The sequence below is a fragment of the Pseudorasbora parva genome, chromosome 14 (assembly GCF_024679245.1).
Source record: "Pseudorasbora parva isolate DD20220531a chromosome 14, ASM2467924v1, whole genome shotgun sequence".
NCBI lineage: Eukaryota > Metazoa > Chordata > Actinopteri > Cypriniformes > Gobionidae > Pseudorasbora > Pseudorasbora parva.
Window position 1 is genome coordinate 12039637 of NC_090185.1, and position 17177 is coordinate 12056813.

At 39.1% G+C, this 17177-nt stretch overlaps 1 protein-coding gene across 1 annotated transcript in view; it reads right to left on the reverse strand.

The window, feature by feature from the left end:
• LOC137039725 (novel protein similar to vertebrate amiloride-sensitive cation channel 2 neuronal (ACCN2)) overlaps positions 1–17177 on the reverse strand; it is a 55414-nt gene that overhangs the window by 22006 nt on the left and 16231 nt on the right. The window contains exons 4-6 of the mRNA XM_067415001.1: positions 16360–16662; positions 12503–12799; positions 8249–8548 (exon numbers count right to left, since the gene is read on the reverse strand). Coding sequence (XP_067271102.1) covers positions 8249–8548; positions 12503–12799; positions 16360–16662 — 900 coding nt within the window. The remainder of the gene's footprint in view (positions 1–8248; positions 8549–12502; positions 12800–16359; positions 16663–17177) is intronic.

Here is a 17177-nt window from a genome sequence, read left to right on the forward strand (position 1 = left end):
CTTTCGTTCACAAGCATCTTCCAGACTGGCAGCTGCCTCCAGCACTGGCAGGTTTTAGAGGGGCTACCTTAAGCATTGATGGGTTTTTGTGGCAGCTAAACCAGACTTTTTGCATGTGTGAGCTTGTTGCAAGTATAAAATGCATATTAACAATACAGAATGTAATTTAAATATCGAGATGAGCTCATTAAACAGGTGAAATATTACAGATCTACACAAATTGGGTTGCTTAGTTAAAAAAATGTCATTCACGATAATTTAGACTTATAAATTCACATTTTTGGTCACAAAATAATTCAGTTTTGATGACTCAATGTTTATAAAATGTTACAATAGTAATATTGAAAAATGAGTATGCCTAAATGTGTGCAATTTATGTAGGTAAGGAATACAAAAGCCCAGACATGGAGTGGATAAATAGGCTAGTGAGGGTTCATTTTTTCATTATTATTAATTTCTTCTCGTTAAAGTTAGCTTCACGAGCGGCCAAGCAGTAAACAGAGTCATGCGCTCTTTAGCAGTCTTTAGATACAGCGTTTACATTTTTTAAAAGAGAAATGAAGACCAGCCTAAAAATGCACAATCGCATGAATTATTGTAAATAATTAATTCATGAAATTTAGAGGATGCCCCCAGATCCCCCCTCAATTCGAGCACTGCTCTTATTGAAATCCTTCATTGGGTTCTCAAGAGTCTTACCGGGTCCTCTTACCAGCCGTTATGCGGGCCCACGGTCACAAACTCGCCAGTCTGATCATTAATCAGAGATTATGACTAAATTCGAGGACAGTTAGTCAGACAGTTTAGATAGGACAGCTTTTAAACTGTCAGTATAAAACTGACAGTTTAGTCAGAAATCTAGAATCTCATCAGATGTGCCCAATGCTCCATTCAATCTGAGATCACGTGTACACTTAACCTTGTCGCAGATTTGCGGTACAACAAAGGATTCAACATAATGCACCAGGGGCGGAGCCAGACGATGTAAACATTCGGGGCTTAGCCCAAACCTAGGGGGGTCCAGGGGTATACTCCCCCGGGGAGATTTTTTTTCCATTTACATCAGCTAAATGCACTATTTTTTCAGGCTGTTTGAGATAATAGAATGCCTAAAAATCTATATACTATCTGGGAAAATGATAAGTTACTCAGTAAAAAAAAAAAAAAAAATATTCACCCAGTAGAGCCTACAACCTGTTTTGAATTTAACTGTTCTTCAGCTGTAGTGAATCCAAAACACCAAACATATTAAGGATGACTCATTTTAACCCCAGGCAAATAAAAAAGGCAACCATTATCTGACTATTTATTAATCTTTAGAGTTCAGTTTGGTTTACTTTGTGCTTAGCTGACAGATTTGCTACATCAGAATCCATGACCAATCAGATGTTGTTTTCGGCTGCAAACTTTCGCGGTTGGTTAGTTCTACAAAGGAAATGCCCATATTTGGATTAGTCAGCGTTGTGTGTGTGACTGAGAGCTTTATAATGATACCAGGCAATGACATGTTTCTGTGAATGGAGACGGCACGGGAGCTCGCGTTAGAATAACTTTGGATGATTTCAGGTAGAAATCTAAAGGCGCACGGTGACAAAATATAATGAAATAACACCCTTTAATGTGTAATGTTGCCTTTTTTTTATTGTGACATGAAAGCTTACATGTTAAGGGAGTAAACTGGCCCAAAATCTCAAAATTGACTATGTTTTCACCTGTCGTGTCTCGCCTTAATAAGTAAAACCTAACGTTAACTCTAGCTAGCCAGCAATACAGTCATGTAACTCAAGTGTTACAACAGCGGATTCACAAACCTGTAACACTTTTTTTCTGACGCAGAGTCTCTCTCTGGCCGGTGAGGTTTAGTGTTCCTTTTTAAAAAAATGTGTAGTGTCCATGTTAACTATAGTTAACTACGACGCCGGTGAAATACAAAAGCCCGCCAATCCCTGATGACAACGACGAAGAAGAAGATGTATATTCTTCTTCGTTAGTTTTTATTGGCAGTTGGCATTGGCAAACAAGCTGGGGATTTTGCGACAGTCTGTGTGCGACGCATTGCCGACTGCCACACACACACACGGTAAAGGAGCTTTAGTTTCATTTTTTGCCGCTCCAGTCTGAAAGACTGAGAGGAAATGAAACAAAATTATTTTTTTTTTACTAAAAGATTCGGGGCTTTTGACAAAACATTCGGGGCTTAAGCCCAATTAGCCATCATCAATCATTCGGAGGCTGAAATAAATTGAACAGGAGAAACGGCAACAGCAGGACGTCCGTCTCTGTGGTATGTACTGTATTTAGTGGCCTGTCAACATTTGTGTGTCTTTACTCGCAGTTTATGAGGACATGATTCGGTTTATGGACTATTGTATGCGGCGACTAGACCTTAGAGGTAGCAAGCAAAACGGTTTTGCACGTCAGACTAGTGTAACATTATATACAGAACAGCAATGGAGTAACCGTTAGCGCATTTGAATGACGAAGCACGCGATCGTGTCGTTTACTGATGTTTACTCACGTGACGGTAGCCAACAGCACAGACATTTGAAGCAGTTTTACTCACCGGCTGCTTCCAAAGCAGGACCGAACCTTTATCGCTGGGACCGCTCCGTCAAAAACACACTTCTTTGGTATGATTTGGTGAAGTCCTGTGAACGGTGGAAATCCACTTTGAGACGCGACTGACGTGATGTTGTGAAGCTTCCCATCATTTCTGCGTTCAAATCGGTTCAAATGCAGCGCTGCCTTCCCAGAATGCTGTGCTGAAGCGTTGAAGTCGCTCGATGTCACCCATAGGAATAAAGTGGAGCGCGACGCGACCATAGGGCGCGTCAGAAGTGTTCACGGATGACTGGATCTGCACCTTGAAAGTGTGTTTATATGGGCGTGCATTTCCTCTCTCGCTCTAGTCACGCGCGCACGCACCCTACCGGGAGAAGAGCCCGTACGGCCCATACAAGGACCTTCCGCTCTGACGACGTCAAGTCGAGCCATACTCGAAAAAAACTCCGAAACTTGTGAGAAACCGGAAGGAGTATTTTTAACACAGAAATACTCAATCAAACGTCCAACATTAGTTTTTGAAACTTTGTCTATGTTTAGGATGGGAATCCAAGTCTTTAACAGTGTAAAAAGCTCAGTATGCATGAAACAACATTTCACCCCCCTTTAATACACAAATTGACCAGCAAACGCAACTTTCGGATGCCATATTTTTTTCCATCTCAACTATCAATGAATGGAAAGCTTAGGATTGTGGGATATCAAAGGCAGTGAAGGATACATGTATGCTGTTTTCAAAAATCCATCAGATGAAGGTCTCTCAGGAGACAGGAAGCATTTTCCAGGTTTCGAAGCCTTTGTTTTTCCGTTAATTTAGTGCATCATCCGAGTATTTAAAGTGAACATTTTCTTTATGGAATTTTCAGTGTGAACACACTACATACATACCGTAATTCCTCAAATAAAGACCGGGGCCTTTATTTACCTGAACTGCCGATGGGAACCGGCTTTTATTTGAAGCAGGCTTTTATTAGGGGCAGGCCTGTATTTCTAATTCCATCTGTTTGAAATATAATTGCTTTATGTAAAACGTTTTCAATTTAAAGTGATCGGTCCAGTGGACAAATATCATTGTTTTTTTTAAGAAACATTTGCAAAAATATCACCATACAACAACATAATATGCATTTTTTGTAATTCCGCACGCAGCTCCGCATGCGAAGATGAACGAGTTCTCGGCGAATCTAGCCAAGCATGCAAGCATGACGTCTCATCACACCGGCCCCCAGTTTGCACATTAGGTGCTTATATTTACTGAATGAGCCTACAAAAGCAGAAATAAGCTATTTGAAATAAAGATCCAGGTTTAAGCAAATAAATAAATAAATCACAACATTACAGTTTAGTGAAATTATAAAATAATATTTACGAGATCGTTAATTTAGAGATCGTTAATTTAGTGCATATTTTATTCTCATGTCACAAGTAATAATATCAAGCCACGGTTTACTGAGTTTTACGCGATTCTTTTGTAGTGTGGCTTTTGGTGAAATGTACTAAAATATATATCATCACCTGTGCACGTTAGCCAACTTCTTCTCGACGCTTTTTCCTGTTGGTTTATAGAACAATTACTCCGAATCGCCCTCTGTCGTTTCAAAGAATAGCACATGGGTGAGCGCGTCAAGTATAAACGCCTCGTCCGTTTGGGGAGGAGCTCGCGCAGTCAGCGGAGGCTCGCGAAGACAGTCAAAAGTAGAAACAAGGCTTGAGACGCGGCGCTGTGCAGAGCTGAGCTTCGAGGCTTGGGTGCAACCCCCTTAAGAAGACATAAAAGAGACGAGAGGCTAATATTAGGTGCGTCTTAATCAGCTCCCTAGCTTCAGAAGTCAGGGCACTGAACATACCGGTAAGTCAATGGGCTGACTCCCTGATCAGTGCCCTGACTACTGACGGAGCAGATTGAGGCGCACGCATTGTGAAGATTGATATTTGTAGTCTGCCTGACACGGTTTTTTCACAGACGTCGCATCTCTCATAGACTACAGTAGCCTATTTTAAATGGCACATGCATCCGTTATATTCTCAATTTAATTTACAAAGCAATCCCTGTAAAGTTTTTAGGTTAACTATAGAAGAGACCAGGATTAGTGTGTGTCGCACTGGCATGACTCGCATCGGGGCGCGTGGCATCAGGATGGTTTCGCATTAAATTAACGGCATTTAGGAGATTATCCTCTCATTTTCCCCCGGCCTTTATTTGTTCGTGTTGACCATGCCCCCGGCCACTATCAGAGGCCCGGTGTTTATTTGAGAAAAAATGGTATTTATACTTAAAGTGTTACTTCAGTGATTTAGCATTAAGCTTTGTATTTAAACTAGGTCATTAATGTATATATTAATTTTACATTCATTTTCATATTCATGTTCAGATTTCTACCGATACAAAGCTTAACGCTAAATCGCTGAAGTGAGCCTTTAGAACCGTTATAGAACAGTGCACAAGTACGTGATTTGGGACACAGCTAAACACTCATTTAAACAGGACACAAACCCGAGGCATTTCACTGCAGGACACATTTTTGATCCTGCTTACAATTGTAATGCAATGGACCAGGCTATGGGACATAAATTAAGCCCTTAAGTAAAAATGGTTATTGATCTGTTTACGCTGTCATATACAATAAAAAAATCCTGCACATTGACAGCAAATAAAAATTAGCACAAAAAAACCTGCCTACTGTACACAACACTGAAGGTGGATTTGCACTCAAGACAGTCCGCAATGGTCACAATATGACCGACAGAGTGATCAGGATCAGGTCTTGCGTCACTCTGAAGGGGTTTATTCAGCAATAACCACCGGCTGGGTGTACATTATCCCACTTATTACATGGCTTCTTGTCTCAAGCAAATTAGACCAAAAAAAATTTGTCTTGAGTTTAAATATTTTATTAGCTCTTACGCAAAGCTTCCGGCAAGAAAAACATGCTCCACACGGCTCTGGCTGCTTCAGAAGCAAATCGATAAGTTTGTGTAACAAAAATATCCAAATTTAAAACTTTATATAGTAGTTCCGGCCGATTGCCTTCCGTGGAAGAAGTGTTGAAAGTGCCTTCTCGCAATTCAAGTTACTGACGACCATATCTGGTAGCGTAATCCTTTTGAACTTTCAACACTTTTTCCATAAATTGAATATGGAAGGCGATCGGCTGGAACTTTACTTTATAAAGTTTTAAATATGAAAAAATGTTTTACACAAACTCATCAATTTGCATCAGAAGGCCTTTATTTACAGCTGTGTGGAGCAAGTTATTTGATGGACAGCTGCACTTTTATGAACTTCAAAAACAGAACAGTCCCTGCCATAATAAAGCTTGGATTAGCCAGGACTTTTTTTAATATAACTCTGATTTTATACACCTAGGATGACTTAAAGGAACTGTATGTAAGAACGTATTTCAATTAATCATAAAATGTCCCTGATATGTCACTAGACATTAAGAAATCATGTTAATTTCAAATACTTATATCACTGACAACAGTAGTCCGGCCAGGATATTGTCATTTAAAAGTTGTTGTTGCAGCCCTCAACTGATGTTGATGTTGACATGTTGTGTTTTGGCCTGAAGCTCCGCCCTCCACCTATCGACCAATTATGTGTTTCAGCATCCGGGTTGCCAGATCTGCTCTAGTTACCACAGCTGCAGCTACAAACGTTCTTCCTGATCCTGCAGCCTATCTGGCAACCTCGTGTCAGGGGGAGGGGGAGAGGGGATAGTGATTGCAGTACCAGTTTTAGCCACAATCTTACATACACTTCCTTTAAGGGTGAGTAGATGATGGGCTAATTAAATGTTTTGGGTGAACAGCCATTGTAACCTGTGGTGGTTAAGTGTTTCAGTCACAATATGGCGCCAGACTGTCGACTACAGCAGAGTGACACTTTAGCATAAGTAGTACCGGTCAAAATAACTCATAGTACCCGGATGAGCGGTGTGTTATTCACTTTAGCAGGTGTTATCTGGGAATAACATAACGCTGGAATGCGTGATTGACCAATCAGAAACAAGTATTGCACAGAGCAGTGTAATTATTTTTATGATATAAAAACAATTATAAACATAATTGAACGTATAAATAACACTTGTTTTACTTAAAGTGTTTATTACAAATAAAATAATAAATGCTAAAAATGAATAAATGTAAACAAACAAAAATTTGTTTACGCAAGTCAAGAGTATCGCTAAAAATAAACTGTCGGTGACATTAAAGGGATCCCCTGGTGTTGAGACTTGTATGGCTTAATATAACATAAATTATGTCTCTTACTGAATTATGTGGTAGAAAACCCATGAAAGATCTACGTTATTTAAAAAATCGATTTTATATTTGGACCATGGGCGACGCCATTTTGTTTGCGTTCTAGGTTGATGACGTAGAGTGGTTGAACTCCTCAATCAGCTGGCGTTACCCGTTGCTATTTTTACCACAACGCAACTCGAAAATTGTTTCAGAGTTAAACAAAACAAATGAATTCCTTTGTAATTGTACTTAAAACACACTCAAACATACATGTGCACACAAACTCACCTACACAAGTCAGAAACAGATCGGCGGGCGCGCACACACACCTGACAGACTGCTCTGTCTCAATCGCATGCATCATCACCAAAACATCCTGCCTCTCTTCCTCACGTTACCTTATCCCATCGTCCTACCTAGATATTTCCCTCTGCTGGTTACATTAGGCATTACAGTTAATCTACTGCATATCAACAGTCTATGATATCAACACAGGGAATAGATTGAGGGTATGTGCGCACGCAGTGCGTGCGTGTGTGTGTGTGTTCGCGCCGATCTGTTGGGGTGTGTGTGTGTTCGCGCCGATCTGTTGGGGTGTGTGTGTGTGTGTGTGTGTGTGTGTTCGCGCCGATCTGTTGGGGTGTGTGTGAGTCTGTGTGAGAGAGAGAGTTTGTGTGCACATGTATGTTTGAGTGCGTGAAGTCGGACAGCTGTGTGTAAATCGGCTGTACACTCGTTATTGCGGTGGAACGTGAGACTGAATGACTGCACTCGAACATGTCCACTATGGTGTTGGACAAAAACTACAAATGGCCGTCCCTTCAAATAATGCCCTATTTAAGGGTATAGGGGGTCGATTTCAGATTCAGCCCCTGTCGTGGAGACTGAGCAGCCCAACATCTCGATTGAGACAGAGCCTGTCGTGTGCGCGCCCGCCGATCTGTTTGTGACTTGTGTAGGTGAGTTTGTGTGCACATGTATGTTTGAGTGTGTTTTAAGTACAATTACAAAGCAATTCATTGGTTTTGTTTAACTCTGAAACAATTTTCGAGTTGCGTTGTGGTAAAAATAGCTACGGGTAACGCCAGCTGATTGAGGAGTTCAACCATTCTACGTCATCAACCTAGAACGCAAACAAAATGGCGTCGCCCATGGTCCAAATATAAAATCGATTTTTAAAATAACGTAGATCTTTCATGGGTTTTCTACTACATAATTCAGTAAGAGACATCATTTATGTTATATTAAGCCATACAAGTCTCAACACCAGGGGATCCCTTTAAATTAAACATTTAACACTAATAACTGTAATACTCCAGAACAAGTTCTAACATAAATACATAATTATTATTTATTCAGGCTTCGTTTGTAACTACATAAGTGGATCATCACTTTTCACCTCATCTATATTTAAAAAATAAACTGAAAGACAACTACTTACCCTTGACATTAACAGAGAAACTCCTGTCTGTGTTTCCTCTGCTGCTGATGATCTGTAGTTTATAAAGACCAGATTCTCCATATCTCATGTCTGTGATGGTCAGAGATCCAGTCTCCTCATCCAGCTTCAGTCTGTCTCTGAATCTCCCACCAAGAACATCATCAAACGTCTCTCCGGACCCTCCTTTGAAATGAGCGATGAGATTCCCTCCAAACATCAACAGTATCAGATCATCTGTCTGTATTTCAGTCTCAGTGTTTAGAGTGAGTGGTTCTCCCTCCGTCACTGGTATCTCCCTCTCTTCATGAGTGACAGCAGCACATACAGACAGAGAAACACACAGATATGTTGCATTAGATCAAGTGTGTGCAGAACATCAGAGTGTGAAATGTTCTACATAAAGATCATTCAGATGATGTTTTATCAGTTTGAAATGGGCAAAGACTCAAAACTTCAACTTGTGTGTAGCAGGACCCTGAACCGACAGGTGATGACCCCTGACTTCTCTCTGCATGGATTTATCATTTAAAGGTGTCATGAACTGGCTTTTTTTTTATTTTTTATACTGTTGTCTGAGGTCAACTAATGACATTTGTGTAGTTTGTATTTGTATTTCTTTATTGTCCACCATGGTGAAAATGTGTGGGGTTCTGTACCTTCCTGATTTCAAAGGCTCAAACTGATTAAAGAGAGGGTGAGAGCTATCTGCAAGAATACCTCTAGCCTTCTTCTTTGTTCTTTCAGCATACAGTTGTGTTAAGGGCTTTTTTATGGAGCCAGAATGGTGACTTTAAAATTTGGCATCACAAATTAAAATTGTCATTGAAAACAAAAGCAGAACTGAAAAAGGAAACATTGGCATTGAAACATTTGCATTGAAAACAGTTGTATTGGCATTGAAACAAGTATTGGCACTGAAAAAATAAAATTATTAAAATATTACAATCGTATTCTTTTATTGAATTGGGATTTATTTGTATTTTTCAATGACAATCTTCAGATTTTTTCTTCATGTCACTTTTTCAGTGACAGTTTTTTTTTACAATGTCAGTTTTTTTTCAATGTCACTGATTTTCAGTTTCAACTTTCTGTCACTGTTTTGGCGTGGAGAGGGGCGGGGTCTGAGGGGAGGGGTAAGTAGAGCGTAGTTTGCATATAATTTGCATATAGGTATACTGAAGCCCTCACCAGCTCTGAAGCTGCATGACTAATGTCCAGTTTACCGGGAACTTCCAAGCCGCAAGTTTAAGTCTTTTTTTATATTTTTTATCTGCCATTTATATGTTTTCTCGTGCAACCTGGCCGGCTTGGTTAACTTTTAACGGCCGTTATGCTGTTTTGTTTTTTCCGACGTCGACTGGAACATGTAAATTAGCCTACTAACATTAGCCGTGTTGGCTAACTTAACTGTGGTTAATGCGGCTGTGTAAGTTACACTACTGACATCCCCAACCACACACACACACACCGGAGACAGACGTTACTCCTAGGGCCGCGAGTGTGCTTTTATCTGTATTTAATTTAGTTGTGCTGCTGCACAAGACCTCATAAACGTGCTAACGCAAAACGTTCAGCAGTATCACATCAGCACAGCAGAATCCAGTGCCGTCACATGAGCACCATTAAATACAGATAGAAGCACATTCGCGGCCCTAGGAGTTACTGTGTAACGCTGCGTTTAAGCCGAACTAGCGGCTCTCCTGTGTGTGTGTGTGTGTGTGTGTGTGTGGTTGGGAAAGTCAGTAGTGTTACACAGCCGGCGCCCTGCTGATTATCATGTCAGTGTTAACGTCACAGGCTATGTTACTGTTAGCCACTGTTGTGATGTACTCGACAGACACCTAATGTTAATTATTTTTTGCCAAACCGGACTTTTAGCCTTATTCTGTGCATATGGTGACCGGTGTTTATATTTGACCCTGCATTAACCACAGTTAAGTTAGCCAACACGGCGTTAGTAATTTACATGTTTCAGTTGACGTCGGGGGAAAAAAAAAAACAGCTTAACGGCCGTTAAAAGTTAAGCAAACCGGCCAGGTTGCACGTGAATAAACATGTAAATGGCAGATAAAAAAAAAAACAGACTTGCGGCTTGGAAGTTCCCGGTAAACTGGACATCTGTCATGCGGCTTCAGAGCTGGTGACGGGTTCAGTATACCTATATGCAATGATATGCAAACTACGCTCTACTTACCCCTCCCCTCAGACCCCGCCCCTCTCCACGCCAAAACAGTGACAGAAAGTTGAAACTGAAAATCAGTGACATTGAAAAAAAACTGACATTGTAAAAAAAAACTGTCACTGAAAAAGTGACATGAAGAAAAAATCTGAAGATTGTCATTGAAAAATACAAATAAATCGCAATTCAATAAAAGAATACGATTGTAATATTTTAATTATTGTATTTTTTCATTGCCAATACTTGTTTCAATGCCAATACAACTGTTTTCAATGCAAATGTTTCAATGCCAATGTTTCCTTTTTCAGTTCTGCTTTTGTTTTCAATGACAATTTTAATTTGTGATGCCAAATTTTAAAGTCACCATTCTGGCTCCATACTTTTTTGGCCTACCAACTATTTTACTTGCCACATGCACAACTCTGTTAAGTTTGTTCTTAAATTTACAATTTAAATGATCATACCAGGCAGGCAGATGAAAGGTTAGAACGCTCTCAACAATAGATTTGTACACCAATTCTAAAATGTTCTGACTAACTCCAAGCAGTGGCGCCTCCAGAAATGTTTCATAGGGGTGGCCAGATGGGGCCACTTAAAATCTTGGGGTGGCACACCAAAACTAGAAACCATAATTTCAGAATTTTATTCTACTGGTGTAGTAAACCGGCATGTAGTACGTCATGACACATAATTCCCCGTCGTCTTTTACTAAAAAATATTTTTTGACTTATTATAAGAAGATATTTTGAAGAACGTTTGTAACCAAATGTTTGCTTTGGGGGCAACATTGACTTCCATTGTAGGAATGTGTCTTCATATGTATTCTACATAAAGAAATGCATACAGGTTTGGAACAACTTGAGGGTGAGGAAATTATGACAGATTTTTTCATTTTTGGGTGCACTGTCTCTTTAAGCAGTCATTCTGAACCAGTAACCACTTTACTGACAATTCTGAAATTCAAAAATGTTTAATCCTCTTTATTTTAATTTACTATTATGACTATATTATCATGTAATTATTTGTCCCATTTTAATCTAAATATTTTTTTAAATATCAAACTGCTAAATGATAAATTGATAACATTAATTAGGCTATAATCAACCAAGGCCACTGAGTTTCCTAAGAAGAAAAAGTTGCTGCGAGCATCTTTTAAAAGTTTAAATCTCTAAGTCTAGAATCGAGCCCAGATATTAAAAATTATCCACAATTTCAACTTGTTCACCCTCGAGTGAAATTGGCTGAATCAATATGTCTCGTTTTGTAAACAAGTAATTATTTTGTCTTATTGATATTGATTTCTAATTGGCTAACATGACACCAAATTTCCAACACTGATGTTTTTACATTCAAAAACATCATAACTAATAAGTAATAGGCTACTATCAACGTTGGTTTTGAGGCTGTCTCCTGAACGCTGGGTTTTGATGGGCGTGCCGCACTGGAGACTTGGAAGTAAACACCCACGGCTAGGATTGGATAAGATTTGCATATTTAATGAGCTTCAGCTCCCGTCAGTTCAAATGAGGGAGGGATTGTTTTGAAAGCGACAACCGGGATGATTCTCTCGATCACAGGGCTCGTAAACATCTTTATCTAACAAACACAATGATTTATTTCTCATCCACCTGTGACTGATTAGAATATTATTTTTGTATTACTTGGCCCACCTGTTCGGTGGATATAAGCATGACACACGTGCGTGCGCACGCGCCCAGATCAAGAAAGGAATATTATTTCACTATTTGAGATTCACCGGCCTGCCGACGGGCTTAAGTTTAAATGGTCATTTTGTGCAGGTATGATGAACTGATTTGCTAATATATGACGCTTTCAGCCCTTTCAGTTATTTTGTTTCATCCAATAACATATTAAACATTTTTGTAGGGCATATTTAATCTATCATCTTTGATGTCACTGTATGTTAGTTCAGCCAATCAAATTAACAGACTACACATTTTCACTAATATGCAACTGTAATTTTTATTAAATACTAGTTTAATACTAAACAAATGTTAATTTTAGATGACATTTTTTGCTGATGTAAAATTATTATAAAGTCTTGATTTACTCACCACGGACAGTAACTTTGAATTTTCTTTCTATTCCACATTTGAGCAACTTCAGATGATAATCTCCAGTATCGCTGGTTCTGGTGTTTTTGATGGTGAGAGATCCAGTTTGATGATCTAACTGCAGTCTGTCTCCGAATCTCACATTAAGGTATGAAGTCTTATTAATGTCTTTGTTCATTCCAGTTGAGATAGTTTCATCATTAAATAACCAGTGTACTATCTCATCTCCTTTTAGAGAAGTAGAAGAGGGTAGAGTAACATCATCTCCCTCCATCACTTTGTTGTCACTGTACCCACCTGGAAAACAAACAGAAACAGTTATTTAAACAGAAATAAAACAGATATTTCACTGTCAGTAACAGATTCAACTGAGGTCCCATCTCACTTGATCCAGTCTAATGTTTACTGCAACTATTCTGATATTTACTGGTCTAAATCAATATCTAGTAGTAACATTAAAGACCCCTGTATTAAAAGGATAGTTCACCCAAAAAGGAAAGTTCTGTTATTAAATTCTCACCCTCATGTCGTTCCAAACCCGCAAGATATTTCACCTCTATTGCTCCCGGATGAACGAATGCCACATCAACCAGAGCGAGAGCAAGAGCGATCAACGGGCATTCATTCGGGTTAGTGGTGGGAAGTTCGGATCATTTAACTGACTCGGATCTTTGAATCTTGTTTAGCAAAATGAACACTTTTTTTAAAGTCATTTCGTTCATTTAAGCAGAATCTAATTAAAATCTTACGTTACATTTTTCAACACATTAAGTACTTTTGGAATAAAAAAAATAAACTATAAGCTAATGCAGTCATGGCCAAACTTTGAGAAAGAATTGCTAAATGAATTGCTTAGCTTGCATCACCTCCCGATCCAAATCGTTCTTTCTTCAGTCACTTCACATTTAATCACGTCTGTTCCTAGAAGGATTAGTAGCTAGGCTACTCCTCTCGTGACTTCTGTTCGAGCCGTTAATTCCGTCATAGTGTCTGATCTGGGCCGTGACAGCCTCATGTAATACATGCGTCCGGAAACAGAAAAGATCAGTTCTCTCGAGTCATTCGTTCATCAAGTCCCAGCCCCATATAGGCAAGGCTATATAGGGCTGGGACTATTTCTGATGAACTATTTCTGTATCCAATACGGCTGTCACGTCACGTGACAAAAGAACGAGACTCGGACCGAAGACTCAAGAGAACGAATCATTTCTGTTTCCGGTACAGACTGTATAGCCTTGTCTATGGGGCTGGGACTTGATGAACGAATGACTCAAACCCAGACTCGAAAGATTAACTAATCAATTCTGTTCCCTGTACAGAACATACGGGATGTTGTGCATGCACGGTCGACACAAAATTAATGAATCGCTCTCTGAGAAAACCCGTCGTTCTCGAGCCATATTAAAGATTTGTTCAAAATGAATGAATCGTTCATGAACGGCACATCACTAGTTTGGGTTACGGGAGCCGTCGGCAGCGCTGTCATTTTGTCTTACACCACGAAATCAACAATGTCAGTAAAAAAGTGTGGGTGTGAGGGAAAGATAACCTTGTTCAGCTTCCCAAATAACCCAACGTTGAGGAAACAATGGATGCAGTTTGTTTTCCCGGAGCAGCAACAGAGTCCTGCAAGTGTGTTTGTTTATTCCGGTCATAAGTTGAAACTGCAGGCGGTGACTGAAACTGCATAACGTGTTTTTTTGGCAATCGCAAGTAAGTGAAAATAATGTGAACAACACGAACGTACAGTGAATAGAAAGTTATTTAGGGAGTGTGTGTGGGCTCGAGATTATTTAGCTCTGCCCACTGCACCCCTTCATGAGTTTGGTTATTTTTGTAAAGGAGCGGCACAGCGTATGTCTTATAAATATGATAAATATTAAGACTTTTCAGAGATATGAAGGATGCAATATTACTCTATAGGTACTCAAGATTAACACGAGGTTGGCAGAAACTGAGTGTGTTATCCCCCTTTCATTTTATGAAGTGATGAGAATACGTTTTGTGTGCAAAAACAAACAAAAATTATTCAACCATTTCTTTCAAGCCTGTTTCAGTCTCCAACAAAGTTTCCATTGAAAATACCGCACACGTATGCGTCGTGGTGCTCACTTGAAGAGCATCGGCTGCCGTAACTCAAAGGCACTGCACAGAAACTGCATTGGAGACTGACATTGCTAGAACAATGTTGTTAAATAAAGTTGTTATTTTTGTTTGTCTTGCAGCCAAAACTTATTCTTGGCGCTTCATAAAATTAAGGTTGAACCACTGGAGTCACATGGACTATTTTGTAAGGATTTGTATTTCTGCTAAGACAAAAGCTGAGATCCAACCTTATACAGTAGATCAAAATAAACTCCCTAATCTGAAGAAGAGAAGATATCACAGAAAGACTGTGGACATTGCTCTGCCCAAAACGTCTCCCCCACTCCTTCGCCCCACTCCAGTCCCCCTGATCAAGTCACAGAATGTATAGATACCACAGATGATGTATTTTGTGAATCTATTGTTTTTCCTTTTCATGTTTGATATCTTTTCAAAGGTCTCGACTGGTAAAATGGTCAACTTCACTGCAGTCACTGATAGGGTGAAAAGGATTGAAACGTTTGAGAATTCTGTTCTCCTTTTTGAGTGGTCTCTAAAAGATATTTAAACCTCTCCCCCAAATATTTGCAACCCTTTTGTTCTGGTCTGAGTATTTAAGGAAGGGTAGCAGAGCTGCCATTGGGGAACATTCTGTAGCCAGAACCCCCATGCCATGTGTTCGTGGCCTAGTGACACACACACACACACACACACACACACACACACACACCGTATGTATTGTGCCAGATATCATGACTCTTTGAAACTGTTTTCATTTTACTCTGTAATTGTGTTTTATATTTTTATGCTGAAAGTTGTGTATCATGTATTCTTGTTTAATTATGTTATTTAAGTTATGTTTGGCCAAAATAAATGTTAATCATGATTTATTCTGTATCTTTCTGAAATCATTATTTTAGTAGTGTCGTATGAGGAGTAAATAAGAGTTTCTTTTTGTCAGGACAGATCATACCGAGGACTCAATGACTGGAGTGTGACGGTAAGCATGAAGGAAATCTTGTGACCATTACTATAATTACACTTTTAATTATGATTAAGTGTGTGTGACTCACTTAAAGGAAAAAAAGTTCACTCTGCCTCATTTGTAATATCAGAAGTGACCAATTTCTGTCTGTGATACAAAGTCATTTGTGAGCATTATCCTCTGTGCGACTCCAGGTCCCGTAGTGGAACAAATATATGAAACTAAGAGAAATTAATGATCTAAATTAAATCACAACTGAAATTATGATCAGCTGTTAAGTTACTGACGTAACAAATTTAACCAAATCACATAAAATTGGAGTCAGATAAAATGATTCATGGAGTCAGATTTAAAATTTGATATCAAATTAAGGGGATTTAACAGAAATGCTGAAACACAGATTTTACTCTCAGATTTCCATCAAAAATATCTTCATTTGTGTTCTGAAGATCAACGAAGGTCTTACGGGTTTGGAACGACATGAAGGTGAGGAATTAATGACAGAAATAAACATGTTGGGTGAATAAACCCTTTAACTGATTCTGACAAAGATCAAACTTCCTTTCTGTCATAATCTGATAATAAACCTCAGCCACACACTGCACTTCACCAGCGGTTTTCAAACTTTCTGATGATGAGAATCCCAATATATAATGATCCCATCGAGATCATAAATATAAGCAGCTACGCATGAATAAAAGACTCATTATTAATACTCTATATGAGCAACATTAAATAGTGATGTTATAAACACATGTTGTTGCTATGCTGCAAGACAACTACTCACGATTTATAACAACAACTCTGAATCTCTTGTCTGTGGTTCCTCTGCTGCTGATGATCTGTAGATCATAAACTCCAGAGTGTTCATCTCTCATGTCTGTGATCATCAGATCTCCAGTCTTCTCATCCAGCTTCAGTCTGCCTCTGAATCTCTCATCAGGAACATCATCAAACGTCTCTCCGGTCCCTCCTTTGATTTGAGCGATGAGCATCTCTTTAAACTTCCACAGTATCTGATTATCTTTCTGTATTTCAGTCTCAGTGTTTAGAGTGAGTGGTTTTCCCTCCTCCACTGCTACCATCCTCACTTTATTTGTGACAACGCAACAGAGAAACACAAAGTTGCCATTAGATTAAGTGTGTTTGTATGTGAACACAAATTGAATTGACTACACAAAGCACATTCAGATGCTGTTTATCTTCTCTTGCAGAAAATTCATATTACTTCTAAATAAAAGCTGAAGGAAATACTTGTGGATGCAGGTCAACAACAAAAAGCATTTTAGCTAACTATGACAAGCTGTTAAGCTGAAAATAGAGAGAGTCAGATAAATATCCTGTCATGTCTATATTTTGTGCTGAAGATGAAATGCTGTATAAAAGCAGCTAATAAAATACTCTTGGCTCTGAGCCGCATCATCGTCTAGCATCAGAGATGATCTGGTTTTGTGCACGTCTTATGTTCTGCCGATTCAATGAAAATGATCATCAAGTATTTGGTGATTAATCATGTCACACACAATCTAGTTTAACAGGAATAGTGAAACTAATCTTAAAAAATGAAGACTGAAATGATATACTTATGTTAAAAATTGTCTGTAT